General features: G+C 56.8%; 1 protein-coding gene across 13 annotated transcripts in view; it reads left to right on the top strand.

Moving 5' to 3' along the window:
• Window positions 1-14,972, top strand: part of Rap1gap (RAP1 GTPase activating protein) — a 62,214-nt gene extending 47,242 nt beyond the window's left edge. For 4 of the 13 annotated variants that reach the window (XM_026781824.1, XM_026781818.1, XM_026781816.1 and 1 more), the window contains 19 exons: window positions 561-664; window positions 898-976; window positions 1,331-1,384; window positions 2,376-2,459; window positions 2,660-2,760; window positions 2,891-3,020; window positions 3,957-4,112; window positions 4,424-4,495; window positions 5,050-5,136; window positions 5,437-5,574; window positions 7,299-7,430; window positions 9,258-9,335; window positions 10,175-10,284; window positions 11,046-11,159; window positions 12,260-12,383; window positions 13,097-13,146; window positions 13,362-13,496; window positions 13,671-13,711; window positions 14,011-14,972. In XM_026781824.1, coding sequence (XP_026637625.1) covers window positions 561-664; window positions 898-976; window positions 1,331-1,384; window positions 2,376-2,459; window positions 2,660-2,760; window positions 2,891-3,020; window positions 3,957-4,112; window positions 4,424-4,495; window positions 5,050-5,136; window positions 5,437-5,574; window positions 7,299-7,430; window positions 9,258-9,335; window positions 10,175-10,284; window positions 11,046-11,159; window positions 12,260-12,383; window positions 13,097-13,146; window positions 13,362-13,496; window positions 13,671-13,707 — 1,785 coding nt within the window. In that variant the 3' untranslated portion in view covers window positions 13,708-13,711; window positions 14,011-14,972. Of the gene's footprint in view, window positions 1-560; window positions 665-897; window positions 977-1,330; window positions 1,385-2,375; window positions 2,460-2,659; window positions 2,761-2,890; window positions 3,021-3,956; window positions 4,113-4,423; window positions 4,496-5,049; window positions 5,137-5,436; window positions 5,575-7,298; window positions 7,431-9,257; window positions 9,336-10,174; window positions 10,285-11,045; window positions 11,160-12,259; window positions 12,384-13,043; window positions 13,147-13,361; window positions 13,497-13,670; window positions 13,712-14,010 lie in introns of all 13 variants that reach the window. The other 9 variants (XM_026781820.1, XM_026781823.1, XR_003377388.1 and 6 more) reach the window with 8 other exon arrangements.

Raw genomic sequence — 14,972 nt, 5'->3', positions numbered from 1 at the left:
TTCCTTCCTTCCTTCCTTCTCTCTCTGTCTTTTGGTTTTTTGAGACAGGACTTCTCTGTATAACCTTGTCTGTCCTGGAACTCCCTCTGTAGATCAGGCTGGCCTCAAACTCAAGAGATCCACCTGCCTCTGCCCTCCCCAGTGCTAGGATTAAGGCATATACCACCACCACCTGGCTAGTTGACTTTTCTTGTAGAGCGATTGCTGGGTACTTAGGGACTGGGGCATACATACATATACATACAGACACACAGATGTACATGTGGGTGGCTCCGACGTTGATAAGGAGCCAGAGATAAAGTCCCAGCAGGCATTCTTGAGCACAGTGCCAGGCTCTGTACCTCACTTCCGGGCCCCATCCAGGTAAGTGGTCTCCCTCCCAGCTAATAGAGCAGGAGAGTGATGGAGGTGCTCCTCAGGCTGCCCGACTGGTACGGGGCAGATCAATCTGATGCAGAGTCTGCTGTTGCCCATGGTATCTGCTGCTTGGGACCAAGTTGACTGTCTGATTCCCAGAAGCCAAGACCTCCTCTCCCTCACTTCCCCTGCCCCTCCTGCAGGAGCACTTCAATTACTATTCTCTGGACACTGCTCTTGGCCACCTGGTCTTCTCTCTCAAGTACGACGTCATCGGGGATCAAGAGCACCTGCGGCTACTGCTTAGGTAAGGGCAGTGGAAGGGGGAACCCCAAGACAGTAGGGAAGACTAAGGTCTAGAATTCGAGCACAGCTCCCTGTACCTGCCTTCCTGATGGAGGCCCAGAAAGGAGCAAGAATTTGCCTGAGGCCACACAGCAAGGTAGTGCCTTAGCCAGGCTTGGTGCCCTGCTGTCACCTTTGGTCCCCTGAGGTCTTTCCACTGTTGAATCTCTCACCAACGTAGCTCTCTCCTCCCAGGACCAAGTGTCGGACCTACCATGACGTCATTCCCATCTCCTGCCTCACTGAGTTCCCCAATGTGGTCCAGATGGCAAAGGTGAAACCATGAACCTCTTGGGTCCCTGGGCCTGATGGCAGCTGCTTCTAAGGGCAGCCTCTTCCCTGATGTCACCCAGTGTGCATGCTGCCCTGTGTAGTCCTGGGTACCTGCACTGTGCTTCTAGCTCTCTTTACAGCACCCACAGATCCCAGGTGGCCCCAGTTCTCTGAACTCCAGTCTGAGCAGCAGTGAGGGCCCCCAGTCTTTCACTCTTCTCTGTTGCTTCCAGACCAGCCCATCCCCCCTCCTTTCCGCTGCTGTCTTCCCTAGACTTGCCTACCAAGATGCAGAGTCTCTCCCTTTCTTTCTCCTTGACCCCGGCTCACACCCCTCCCTGTTGGTCTTTTGCAGTTGGTATGTGAAGATGTCAACGTGGATCGATTTTACCCTGTGCTCTACCCCAAGGTATCTGCCCTGGTTTGTTCACCCAGGGTGTGTGACAGCGGGAGGAGGAGGAGTGAGCACCTATTGATACCTTTTGTGGCTGGGCCCTCTTTGTTTGCCCTGATGACCATACATGGCCCACAGTGTACGGTAGAAAGCACAGAAGGGTTCTGTGTTTACCTAAGGATGCACTGCAGATAAGGAGGGCTTACCTGGAGCCTTGCTCCTGCATGGAATATCTCACGTTGTCTGGAGAGCTTCCTAGGATAGTCTGTGCTCTAGACTTCTTTTCCATGGTCCTTGCCTTCTAGAGGATATAGGGAGACCGAATAACACTGTTAGCCCTGTAAGTGCGTCCCCACAACAGACGTACTTAGAGCCCCCACCCTGCTGCTCCCATGGCTGTGACGATGCTGGCATAAGTGCAACGGCTTCTGTCATCTGGAAGACATGGCCTTGAAATATCCTGGGGTGGGGTGGGTGTCCTAGCTGAATATTTTAAATCAGGCTGTAATCCTGATAGGTGAAGGAAGGGATCTCAGAAATCAAATCCCACATCTTGGTTTCAGTGGGGAAAACAGGTTGAGAGTGAGGAAGGACACTTGCTTGGGGCCCCAAGGCAAGATGGCTGAACTGTCAAGGAGCATGAGGAAGTTTGCTGAGGTGTCAGGGAGTGAGCTGAGCCTTGCAGAGTGGTTTGGGGTGAGCTTGGCTATAATAGGCAGGGCTCATGGTAGAATTTGGAAATCCAACAGAATCAGAGGCAGGTCCCAGCCCTACACAGGTCTGCAGGATGCTGATCAGAGGCAAAAGACTGAAGCTCTCTGAAAGCGAGCAGCAGAGGACCAGTGGAGAATCCCTATGACCTTGTTTTGAGGATGGGGTGTGTGTGTGTGTGTGTGTGTGTGTGTGTGTGTGTGTGTGCGCGCGCGCGTGTGCGCGCCCGCGCATGTGGTGAAAGCAGGGAGAGCACAGTGACGCTTCCAGCACACACTACTTGGCACTCCCGCAGGCCTCCAGGCTCATCGTCACCTTTGATGAACACGTTATCAGCAATAACTTCAAGTTCGGAGTCATTTATCAGAAGCTGGGGCAGGTGTGTTTACCCACCCTTCCCCTGGCCCAGCCTGTGGCTCACCCTCCCCGCCCCCCAGTCTCAACTGTCACCTGCCAGAACACTCACTGTTTCCCAGGAGCTTGGGGACTGCCCATGGCCACTCTGGGAGGAAGTGGGACTGAGGGAGGGTCACTCAGAAAATGCAGCTTTGCGACTTTGCCCCTCTCTGTGGCCCCCAGACGTCTGAAGAGGAACTCTTCAGCACCAATGAGGAAAGCCCCGCCTTCGTGGAGTTCCTTGAGTTTCTGGGCCAGAAAGTCAAATTGCAGGACTTCAAGGGGTGAGTCCCAGGGTCAGATGACTAGAGCAGATAGGACGTGTTCCTGAGCAGGGAGGGAGCCCCGTCCTGGCCCCAGGGAGGCCTGACTGGAGCTGGAGACTGAGCCATGGCCTTGGGGGCCTGGGGACAGGTTCCGAGGAGGCCTGGACGTGACTCACGGGCAGACCGGGACCGAGTCCGTGTACTGCAACTTCCGCAACAAGGAGATCATGTTTCACGTGTCCACCAAGCTGCCATACACAGAAGGGGACGCCCAGCAGGTAGCCTGGGCACCCAACTACCTGTTTCCTACAGTCACCTGTGATCCCATTCACTTGTCTGTCCCGCGTCCATCGTGGTAGCCTCAGCACTGGCCCTGGCATACAGATGCGGAAATGACTTGTTTCCCTGTTCCCCCCCCATCAGGGTGGGCTGTAGGTGGGGGGGGGGTAGGAAAGCCCTGGCTTCTGCCTCTGTGGAGCGATGATAATAATGACATCTACAAGGTAGATGAGTTAAAGGGAGAGGGAATGTGACTAGAGCAGATTTACACGGCGGGAACAAGAGGCTTGGTGGGGTCACGTGGGGGTCCTGAGATTTAGAGCCAGGAGTTAGGAACCTCTTTTAAGATACAATGACAGGCTGCCAAGTTGCTAACAAAAGGAAGTGGGGAGTCCCATGAAGAACAGGGAGTTCAGGCATGTTCTTAGCCCTAAGCTCAAAATTCAGTTTACCTTGTTTTGAGCGTTCCCATCAGGGCATCTGCTTGACTCCGGTCCCCAGCCCATGGTGCTAAAAGGGTTATAAATGATGGAGCCTTGTTATTCTTACTGGCTTCTTCTTTTGTTTTTCCCTTTTAGCAACACTAATTTCATTTTCCAGTGATGGAGTATGTTTGCGGGTGTTGAGATAGGATTGAGATAGGGGAGGGGCTGAGAGGTGGGACCCGGGTTCAAGACCTGGGTTCAAGTCCCCGAGGGCATCGAGAGGCCTTGGAATCAATCTTCTCTCAGCTTCCATTTTCTCATCTGTCAGAGGTATCCAAGGAAACAGGAATAATCTTAAGACAAGTCTGCCATACTGAGGGTGGGCAGGAGCACACATCCCTAGGTGTGCTCTCTGATTGCCCCGTCTCCCCTCCAACCCCACACCCTCTGGGCACCCCCATCCCACACCCTGCATGGCCAGGCTGTGAACGCCTGTGGCGCTGTGCTCAGTTGCAGCGGAAGCGGCATATTGGAAACGACATCGTCGCCGTGGTCTTCCAGGATGAGAACACACCCTTCGTGCCGGACATGATTGCATCCAACTTTCTGCACGCCTACGTAGTGGTGCAGGCAGAGGGGGGCGGCCCCGATGGTCCCCTCTACAAGGTAGGTGAAATTGGGGCTTCCCAGGGCTTGTGGGCTGTGAGGAAGGAAGGCCCCTCTTTAGAGGGGCCACTTAGCTCCCATTTTGTCTGTTCTTACCCCCTCCTGAGCTTTCAGGTCCTCCTGCAGTTCCCTGACCAGCCCCACCCTGCAGACTCGGGGCAGTGGCTGGAGGAGCTGGAATTCTGGCTTAGAAGGTTCCCTCTCTGGGCAGCCCCAGAGCCTCCTGAACCCCATGGACCGATTTAGGGGTCCTAGATGTTGTGAGTAGGGTGGGCTCTGGACCCCACAGAAACAGCTTCCTCTCCTTCTAGGTCTCTGTCACCGCAAGAGATGACGTGCCCTTCTTTGGCCCCCCCCTCCCGGACCCTGCTGTGTTCAGGAAGGTGAGAGGCAGCCCTGCTTCCCTGGCCCGGAGCAGGACTGAAGTGGGAGAACCCGAAGGCCAACTCTGTACTGGGAATCTAGGTTCCCCTTCACCCTTCAGCTGAGCTGCCTCTCTTTGTCTTGATAAATGCTGTGACTTATTCTGCAAGGTCACAGAGTACACTGCACGGCTGTTTGGCATTTTCACTAGCTGACTGTGGCCTTTCATCTCTTCTCTCTTGGTCGGTCTGTCCTTTCTTTGGGGGAGGGTGTACACATGTCCCTGTCAACCCCTCACTAGCTACACAGGGCAAACCTTGGTTTGATCCTTCCCTCCTCCTGCATGTTCTGCTGGGCCCTCCCAAGTTGGGGGGTTCCATCAGAGATACAGAATCCCCTGTAGTGCCCAGCTAGAGAGCTGAGTCCAAGGAGAAGCCCTCTGGGAGTGGAGAGGGTGACCTCAGGCCCCAATAGGGCACGGATCGGGAGCTCCAGTCATACTCACCGAGCTCAGCTCCTTTCTCTAGTGTTCTTCTGACCCTCCTTTTGTCTCCTCCACTCTGGGGGCTCCCAGGGGCCTGAGTTCCAGGAATTTCTGCTGACGAAGTTGATCAACGCTGAGTATGCTTGCTATAAAGCAGAGAAGTTTGCCAAACTGGAGGTAATGTGGACTGGAGGGATGGATGCTCCCCACCCTGGAGGGGGAAGGCATGCTCAGACCTTGACTTTGGGGGGCTGACTGGGGCGGACAGAGATACGGGTGAAGTGAGAGGCAGCAGAGGCCAGTGTCCACATGGGCTGGAGGAGGAAGATGCCATGCAGGAGGAGGGAGCTAGAGAATTGGGGAAGCCAGCGCAAGTACCTAAGGACCTCGGCATGCCTCGCACAGGGTAGGTGAAGCTAGGATTGTAATTGCCAGGTCAGGGGTTGATCTCTGGGGTCTCTCATGGCCGACTCACAGGAGCGGACGCGTGTTGCCCTTCTGGAGACACTCTATGAGGAACTCCACATCCACAGCCAGTCCATGATGGGCCTGGGTGGCGACGATGATAAGATGGAGAACGGAAGCGGTGGCGGCGGCTTCTTCGAGTCTTTCAAGGTGAAGGCCCTGGGCTCCACCGTGGCAGGATGGGGCTCGGGCAGGCTGAGGCTGATGGAGAAGGAATGGGACATGACAGCTCGAGGCAGCCGGGTGTGGATGGGCCTGGAGAGGGGCTGTGGCCCTAGTCCTAGAATTGGGGTCTGAGGAGGTGGGGTTCTGTGAGGGAGATATGGCTGGAGGTGGGTTAGGGCAGGTCTTGTTCTGAGTCCTGGGGATGGAGCTAAGGCAGGGTCTGGCTGAGGACTTGTGTCTCTGCTTAGAAGTGTGGCTAGGATTAGGACGTAGCTTGGTGGACCTACACTTTCAGGTGCATTGAGATCTGGAGATGTGCTCTGTGCTTTGGGCAGTCTGAGTCAGGAGGAAGAGTATAAAGTGGGACTCTGGTTTGGGGTACAGTTAATGGCTGGAGGGACTCAGGGGAGGATCTACCTGGGAGCCCCATCAAAGGCTGGAGTCCTCCAGACAGCAGCAAGGAGCCACTGGTGTCACGGACTGTGACTGCCAAGTCTGAGGGCAAAAAAGAGGGGAGGGGGTTTGTCATGTCTCTAAGAAATGGGCTCAGGAGGCATATGTTGTAGAGAGAGCCCGCCCCATATGTGGACCGGGTGACATTGCAGAGGGAGCTTGCTGTGTGACCTCCCCTGGTACTATGTGATTTAGCTGAGAGTATGGAGTCCCTGTGTTTCCAGCTCAGTCCTGCCACTTACCAGCTCGGGCATTGCTCCAAACCTCAGTTTATCTGTTGAGTGGGGAAATGGGGGTTGTGACAGCCCATCATGCACAAACGTTTTTTAATTATTTGTAAAACAGGTTAGCATAATGTGGGTATAAATGCCTGCTCCATCTACCAGAGCAAGGACAAACTAGAGCTAGGAAGTGGAAGGGGACTTCTGCCCCCGCCTTTGGATGGGGCCTGAACTCACCAGCTGCTGGGTGCTGGACACTAGGCAGTGATTGCTCCTCCAAGTCCACCGGTGGGAGGTGGCCTCACCCAGGCTCAGCTGCAGTGGGAACTGTAGGTTCCTATAGGGAGATTAGTCCAGTGGCCCACAAAGGATACCAACAAATTGGTCTAGAGAGCCCTGGCCCTGCCACCAGAGCCAGGGACCCATGGATTGAACACAGGATCTAGAAGTTTCTCATCTGGCTAGTTCTAAGTAGGGGCCCTGGATTAGGTCAAAGCATGCCTCCAAGGCAATGGAGTCTGCAGGGAAGGGCACAGGATTTGGCCCTATGGGCCCCAGGCTCCCCTCTGCCTAGGTTTTCTCCTGGGTAATGTGCGCATTAGACAGTCCCACTGTCTTGTGGAAGGCTTGGATGGCAGAGTTTGTATACACTGTCTGGCTCCTGAGGAAGCATTTGGTCTAGCATGGTCTGGAAATGGACAGAAAGAGGGGGAAAGAACCCTAAGAGGGTCCCACAGGGCTCCCGAGGAGCAGTCAGTTATGTACATACTCAGTATTGCCTGTCTTCCTCATGACATCCACGAGACAACATGCCGGTGAGGCATCCGAAGCCCAGCTACTCCTAAGCACTCTGTATCCCTGCCTCTTGTGTGGCACACAGGGAAACTGCTATGTCACAAAGCGGTGGGGCTTCCGAGGTTCACCCTGAGTGCTACTGGTGGGGAGGGACCGGATGCGTGTATCCCTGAGGTTCCCCAAAGGTTAGAGGCTCCCAGAAAGCCCATACCTCCTTTACGCCCACCCCCGTTCTCACAGAGGGTCATCCGGAGCCGGAGCCAGTCCATGGATGCCATGGGACTGAGCAACAAGAAGCCCAACACCGTGTCTACGAGCCACAGTGGGAGCTTCACCCCCAACAACCCTGACCTGGCCAAGGCAGCTGGAATAGTGAGTGTCACCCCATTCCCCCTGCCCTCCTACCTCTTGCTCCCCTCACCCCGGGCCCTTGGTTTCCCCTGCCTCCTAAGGCCTGGCCTTACCACCTCCCATGGCCCTGTTGTTCATGTGTCCGTCATGGGCACTGGACTTGGTATAGACACTATTCTCAATGTCCAAGTGCCCCAATCAGGATACTGGGATACTGTTCCCCACCCCCTTGGCCTTCTCCACCTGGCCGTTTGTTTATTTGGGTGTGACTTTCTGCAGCCTCTGTGTCCTGACCCTTACTGAACTCCTGCTGTCCTTTGTGTGCTGGGAACTGGGCTGCTGTGTGGGCATTTACTGTCAAGCCTTAGGTTTCTGGAAGCACCTCTGTATGTCAGGCTGTGGGCATCACTGTGTGTTGGGACCTGGGCTGCTGTGTGGACATGACTTTGTGAGCACCTACTATGTGCCCCCCCACGGGCTGCTGTGTGAGCACCTACTGTGTGTTGGAAACTGGGCTGCTGTGTGGGCACTTACTCTGTAAGCACCTACTCTGTGCCCCAACCCTGGGCTTTTGCGTAAGCACCTACTGTGTGTCAGGACTTGGGCTGCTATGTGAACAAGTGATGTGTGCTAAGCCCTGATTATTGGGGGATGCCTGCTGTCTGTCAGGATGTATGTTGCTGTGTGGACATTTCTTGTGTGGCATTCTGTGTTTGTGGCAGCCAGGGCCTCAATGCCTGTGACTGTCTTTTATGTGTCTGGAACTGGGCTTCTGTGTGGGCTTCTCCTGAACGAATCCCTTCTCTATGATTACTAATTGTCTGCCAGGCTCTGCAGGAGTGTGCCCCCCCTCACACTCAGCAAATGTTACAAACCTATGTTATGATTTAGTTCCTTTGCGCCATCTAGTGGCCACATTAGACACTGCCCCCATTGCTCTGCCCTTGGCCTTCCCATACATCTACCCATTAATGCACTGACACATCCACCTACCCATCCACCCACCTCTGCATCTATCCGTTCATCTGTCCATACAACAACACGTCTACCCATCATACTACTCATCCATGCATCCATCTACCCACCTGTCCATCCACCCACGTACACATCCATCCATCTTCCCAGCCATTCATCTGTCTGTTTATCCACCGGTCCATCCATCCGTGTACCTACCCAACCGCCCACTCTTCTCTTCCTGTCTGCTGCATGCCAGGCTCTGTGCTTCGTGCTGTGTGGCTGTGTCATGTGGCGGGAGTCTCCCCTCTCCCTACCATCTCTCGTGTGGTCTGGTCTGGCCAGGGGAGCAAAGTGAGGTCTCTGCTGTCCAGTGGTCACCAAGTCCATTGTCATCTAGGAACTGGCCCAACTTCTCCCCAACCCAGGTTCTCAGCCCCTCCCTTCGTGCCTGTGGAGTGGCCTGGCCTCCTGGGGGTGGCTGTGGAGGGGCCCCGGGTTAGGACCAAGCCAGCAGCACCTGCCGTGGCAGTAACCAGACCCATTTCTGTTTTTGTTTTTGCACAACTCTCCCTCTCTTCATGTGGTTTCCTTTTCTTACCCTTCCTGTCTCCTCATCCTTCTCTCCCTTCGCCATCTGCCATTCCTCCTCGTCCCTGTCCGCTTGCACCTCCTCCAACTCTCCCTGTCTCACCTCCCTTGCCCCACTGTGGCCCACTGTCCCTCCCTACCCCTTGGTTTCTCTCTGCCCGTGTCATGTGCTCTTGCGGTACCCACCTGCCACTGCTCCCCTTGTTTCTCTCTCTCTCTCTCTCTCTCTCTCTCTCTCTCTCTCTCTCTCCATCCTTCTGTGTTCTCTCTCCCTCCACTGTGTACCTCTCTGCCCCACGCCAGTCATTGCTTATTCCCGGGAAAAGCGCGAGTAGATTCGGACGCCGGGGCAGCGCCTTAGGCATAGGAGCTGTGGAAGAGGTTGTCATCCCACCCAGGGGCCGCGGCTCTGGAGCTGCCTGCACCTGCACGCGCTCTTCTCTGCTCGCTCTCAGGACGGAGGCCATATTGGGGACGTTGCCCCCTTCCCGGGACAGGCCCAAGGGCGTGCAGGGCAGAGTGCCACAGCTCTGGTGATACTGGGACCTGGTCAGAGTCCCCAGGCCCTGGCCTGGCCCCTAGAACCCGGACTGGGTCCTTGCCGGGATCTGGTACTCAAAGACCCTCTGCCCAGCTGCACGTCTCCCAATATTGCCGGTTCTGCATGAAGCACCATCCTTCTCTCCCTGTGTCCCCTCCACACCACGAGCTGCCTGCAGGTCCTGTCCCTCCCTTCATACCCCCACAGGGACCACTTGCTACCTCCCAACGCTTCTGATGCCGGGCTTCCCGCCATAGTGTGTGTAAAGGGGGGTGTCCTTACTCGGGGGACAGAACCTGAAATCTGAGGATGCAGGTGCCCTGGCAGGGGCTGGGGTTACCACTGCTTTCTCACGACTACTTTTAGGCTGCAACTCCCATGAGGCCCAGGGGCAAGAGTCTGAGGATTTGTCCTTCCTCCTAACCCTAGTGGCCTAACCCTAACCCTGCCCTTCTCGGACTAAGGTCCAGCACAGCCATGCTCTGTGTTCTCCGGAGCAGCACTGGCCCTCTCTGAGCCTGCCCATCTATCAGGCAGCCCTCCCTCCGGAAAGCACATTTTCTCTCCTTTCTTGCTCATCACCTGTTGGCTTCAGGGCGCGGTGGCAGGGCCCCAGGGGGAGGTGGGGCCACTGGGAATGCAAGGCAGGTGGGCACTGAGTCGGAGTCTCTCCCCACAGTCCCTGATTGTCCCTGGGAAGAGCCCCACAAGGAAGAAGTCTGGTCCATTTGGCTCCCGCCGCAGCAGCGCCATTGGCATCGAGAACATACAGGAGGTGCAGGAGAAGAGGTGGGTGAGTGGGAGCCTGACCCATCAGAGCACTTAGTGCGCCGCCCACCCTGACCTGCAGGGGGCACCAGCCCACCACCCACCGTGATCTTCAGGGGTACCAGCGCACCTCTCACCCTGGCTCTCAGGGGCACTCAGCCTGCTGGCTCACCCTGACCTGCAGGGGCACCTAGCTGACTAGCCCACCCTGACCAGCGCCTGTTCTCTGCCTCATAACCCTCCCGTGAGAGCTCTCACTCAGGAAGAAGCGCTTTGACAGTAGTTCCACTGGTTCCCTGGGACCGACACCTTTCAGATCGAGAAACAGCCTGCCCAGTCCATCCAGCCAGTGAGAGAGGCTGGCAGCGTCTGTGAATGCCCGTGGGCAAGGCTGAGCCCAGAAAGCAGAGAAGAGGTCTTCAGCCTGCTTCAGCTGTGTAGCCTTGGACATGCCAAGCATGTGCTTCTCTGAGATGCATCATTGCAGCAAGAAGCGTGCGATAGGAAAACAGCCAGCAGCCTGGGGCTGTCATGCAGGTCCCTTGTCATGAGCACAAGGCAGTGGCCAGCCGAGTCTCATGCCACCAGAACTTAGAATCTAAATCCTGGGCCCAAGCCCTGGTGTAGCCAAGTCCTGGCTGGGCATCCTTTAGGAGACTGTGACATGAAGAGGAAGGGACAGCTACCCCATCTAAGGCCACACCATGCCCATGACCATACCTCACTGCCTGGGCCTCATTCTACCCTACTGAGTCCCCCCCCTGCCCCCGTGTGCCCTGCAGGGAGAGCCCTCCAGCTGGTCAGAAGACCCCAGACAGCGGGCATGTCTCACAGGAGCCCAAGTCAGAGAACTCTTCCACTCAGAGCTCCCCGGAGATGCCCACAACTAAGAACAGGTAGGGCTTCAGGTCCACTGGGCTCAGGGGAGGAAGCCTCTCCTTTGTTTTCTGGTGTTCCACTGAGTGCCTCGTGCATGCTGTGCCCACTCTGTATTCCAGAACACAGTGGCAAGCTGTGTGCGTGCCCGTGGGGCCACAGAGCTGCTGGCCTGGACAATATACCTAACAAACCATATCTGCACAGAGAGCAGGGTCGCTAGCAGGGGTGCAGGAAGGAAGGAGGTGTCCTTAATGGGTCTTTAGACAGAGAGCCGAGGGAGGAACTGATGAACCTGGTGGAGATAGGGTTCTGGGGAGGGGCCAGCAAGTGCAAAGGCCCTGAGGCATGTCTGATGGGTAGAAAGAAAGCCCGCTGGCAGTTGGAGCAAACTGGGGGACTGGACCATGGGGGGGGGTAGGGACAAGGTCAGAAGGTGGGCAGGGACCTGCTTATCGCTCTGGAGGCTCTGGGAGAGCTTTGAGTTTTATCTGAAATAGGAGAAAAACCTATGTTGAGAGAGGCTGGCAAGTGGGCGGGACCAGAAGCAGGGAGGCCCGAGGAGGCTGCTACTCTGCTGGGCTGGTCCCTGCTGGGGTCGGGTGGGGGTGGGGGTCAAGAGCTCATGGTCAAGGTCTCAGCATCATGAGCTGGAGAGTCAGACTGCTGAGCAGGGACAAAATTGGGTTGTGGAATTTTTGCAACAGGGAAGACTTGGGGCAGGAGACACAAAGGCCCTGAGTGTGAGAGTCCCAAGTCCCTGTCCTGCCTTTAGCTGAGTGACCTGAGGCTGAGTGCCACCCTCCTTGTGCTGCCGTGTCTGTGAGATGGGTCCCATAATCACAGACTATCTCAGGGGACCAGTGAGTGTTACTAGACTGAGCCACTAAGCGTCACAGTTACTGAGTATCAAGCCAAAGCCATCAGACTGTCCCTGGGGCAGTGAGGAGCCACCACCAGAGGGCGACAACATGGAAGCTAAGGGGCTGGAAGAGCTGTAGTGGCAGCCAGAGGGTGCTTGGCTGGGGGCTCCTGGCTGAGCTTCCCTGGAGAGAGTGGGGGACAAGGGAACGAGGGGCAGCGCCCGCCGTGGCTGCTGGCTGACGGCACTGTGTGGCAGAGTGGAGTCGGCTGCCCAGAGAGCGGAAGCGCTGCAAGGCTTTTCCAGATCCTCATCCAGTGCCAGCAGCTTCGCCAGCGTGGTGGAGGAGACGGAAGGTGTGGACGGCGATGACACAGGCCTGGTGAGAAGCCTGGGGGACTAGGGCCCCCACAGCGGTGGGATGGGGCCTCTTGGGCCTCTGGAGGTGCATAGGGCAGAGGAATAAGCCTGGCTGTGACTGAGGTGTTGGTGGGGGGTGGTGTCCCAGCTCAGAGGAGATAAAGACAAATCTTAGCTTTCCATGGCTCCCAAGTGCTGTCCACAGAGACCCCCGAGGGCCCAGGTGCTCCTTCTGCCCTTGTCTCATTCCTTCAGACATTCTGAGCCCCTCCGCAGTCCCTAACTGTCACGGGCTGATCCCACCCTCAGGCCTTCGCACCCACTGCTCTCATCTTCCTCCCTTCTCCCCTTGGCCAGGCCGAGTCACACTCTCCCTGTGGCCTGGGCCTCACCTTCGGCACCTTGGCTGTTTTCATCTAACTAACTTCTAGTGGGTACCTGCTACTGGCCTGGCCTGTACCCTGGCAGACACAGGCCCTGCCCGCTGACCTTCTAGAGTGGAGTTACAGGGTTCTTCACAGCCTCTTGACCTCTGAGACTTCAAGCTCCCTGAGGTCAGGGACTGGGTCTGTTCTATCCCTGAGACCCGGACCAGGAGAACATACGCAGATGTGTGCTGAATGAACGAGGGATGGGGGTGGGTGGGGGCTGTGGGTGGGGCTGACCTCCCCCCCTTCCCCAGGAGAGCGTGTCATCCTCAGGAACTTCCCATAAGCGGGACTCCTTCCTCTACAGCACATGGCTGGACGACAGTGTGAGCACCGCGAGCGGGGGCAGCTCTCCAGGTACCAGGATAGCTGCGTCGGGGGGGAGAGGGCCGGGCACAGAGGGCAGGGACAGTGGTCCAGGGCAGGTGGACTGGTCTCACAGGACAATAAAGGGTAACTGGGAGGTGAGTTAAGAGTGAGGATCTCTAAGGGAGGGATTTGGCAGGGTTGGGGAACCCCAGTACCAACCACCCATCCATGCCTGCATCTCCTTGGTGCCTCCTCTTGGCCAGTGAGGTGGCTCCCTCCTGCCCCCTTTCCCAGGCCTCACACGATCACCCCACCCAGACGCCGGCAAGTCGGGGGACCCTGCGTGTCCCGAGATCAAGATCCAACTGGAAACATCTGAGCAGCACACACCCCAGATGGTATGAGGGACCTCTCCTGGGAGAGGGTAGTGCTGATTGGGGACAGGGACCCAGGGAGCAAGGGGACCCCAATGGCTGGGATGCCCCTCTAGGCCAGGAGGACTTGGGCTCATCCAATGACTTTTGGTTCTCTGTGTCTCCTGCCCCCACCTCTGGCTGTATCTGTCCCCACAGGGCTGCTAGCTGCCACCTCATCAGAAGGCGGGACTGAGCAGGTCAGCCAGTACTTACTGGATCCTATGGGGTGAAGGAGGGTGAATCTCGTGCCTTGGTGACTGGGGACCAGGGCTAGTCTTGGTGCTTCTTGGCCTCAGTTTCCCTATATTTGCAGTGGCACTCATAGTGCTGCCACAGCTCTGCCTATTAGTTGTTGGGGAGCTTGATGGAGCCAAAAGGAACTGGGCGATCATGGACTCTGGGGAAGGGTGGGGATACCCATGGATGGAAGGAGCCCATGCCTGGTCCTCCCAGGCTGTTGTCCTCTTCCTCTGAGTTCATCTCCCTTTCCCTGCAGATGAGGCCTCAGAAGCACAAGGAGAAGATGCTGCACCACATCCAGGCAGCTGGTCCTCTGCCCCACAGCCACCCCAGCCCCTGGTACTCCTGCCTCCAACCCCCCTGGCCCACCCATCTGGGCTGTCTCCGCAGGGCGGAGCCATCCAGAGCTGGGAGTGGATGCTGCCGGCATCACCCCACCCCCCACCCCAGACTGGGGCTCTGGGTGTGGGCAGGGACTTTGGCCCTGGATTGCCCCTACCTGGGCCTCGTCCCCTGGATTCCCTTGTGGAGTCCTGGGGAGCAGAGTAGGAGGAGAGGGAACATGGCGAGCACACACTCCACCGTAGAAGCAGCAGGTGTGCAGAGTGTTCAGAGGGAGCACTGAGCAGGGAGTCCTGTGGGGCTTCTGCTGTGGGACCTTGGGCAAGGCACTCTCCTTCCCGGGGCATCTCTGCTGCAAGTGGACAAGACTATTTTAGAGGTCACTGAAGACCCATTTCATGCACCCGCCCTGAAGGGGGCCATTAGTCCTCCTGGGGACCTCCTATTATACCAACTGCTTCCTGAGGCCCCAGGTGGGCTAAAGGGCTGGGGCTGTTGTACCTGTCACCTTTCCTGAGCCCCCAGCTTTACCACAGACCTGCCAACGTCCTGTCACTGCCTCCACACGATGGCCAAGTGTCCCCTGTTGGGAAGAGGGTCCTCCCTGGCTCCTCATCCAGCACCCAGCTTAACCCTGCCACCCCACGCTCCTGGGCGTTCTGGGCTGAGGGGTCTCAGCTGGTCTGGAGTGCAGGCCATCCCCTTCCCACCACTGCAGTGGCAGGGGCTGCCAGGCATAGCTGCTGTGAGCCACGTCTGTGTGTGTGTATCCGTTCACTATTAGGAGCCATGCCCCAACACCCACTTTGGAAGCCCTGTGGCTACATGTATGTCGGTAAGGGTTGTACAAAATAAATTCTATTTATCGCTATTGTA

Source organism: Microtus ochrogaster, chromosome 10 (genome assembly GCF_000317375.1).
Source record: "Microtus ochrogaster isolate Prairie Vole_2 chromosome 10, MicOch1.0, whole genome shotgun sequence".
In the NCBI taxonomy this organism is placed as follows: Eukaryota; Metazoa; Chordata; class Mammalia; order Rodentia; family Cricetidae; genus Microtus; species Microtus ochrogaster.
This window is presented reverse-complemented; position numbering and strand designations above follow the sequence as displayed.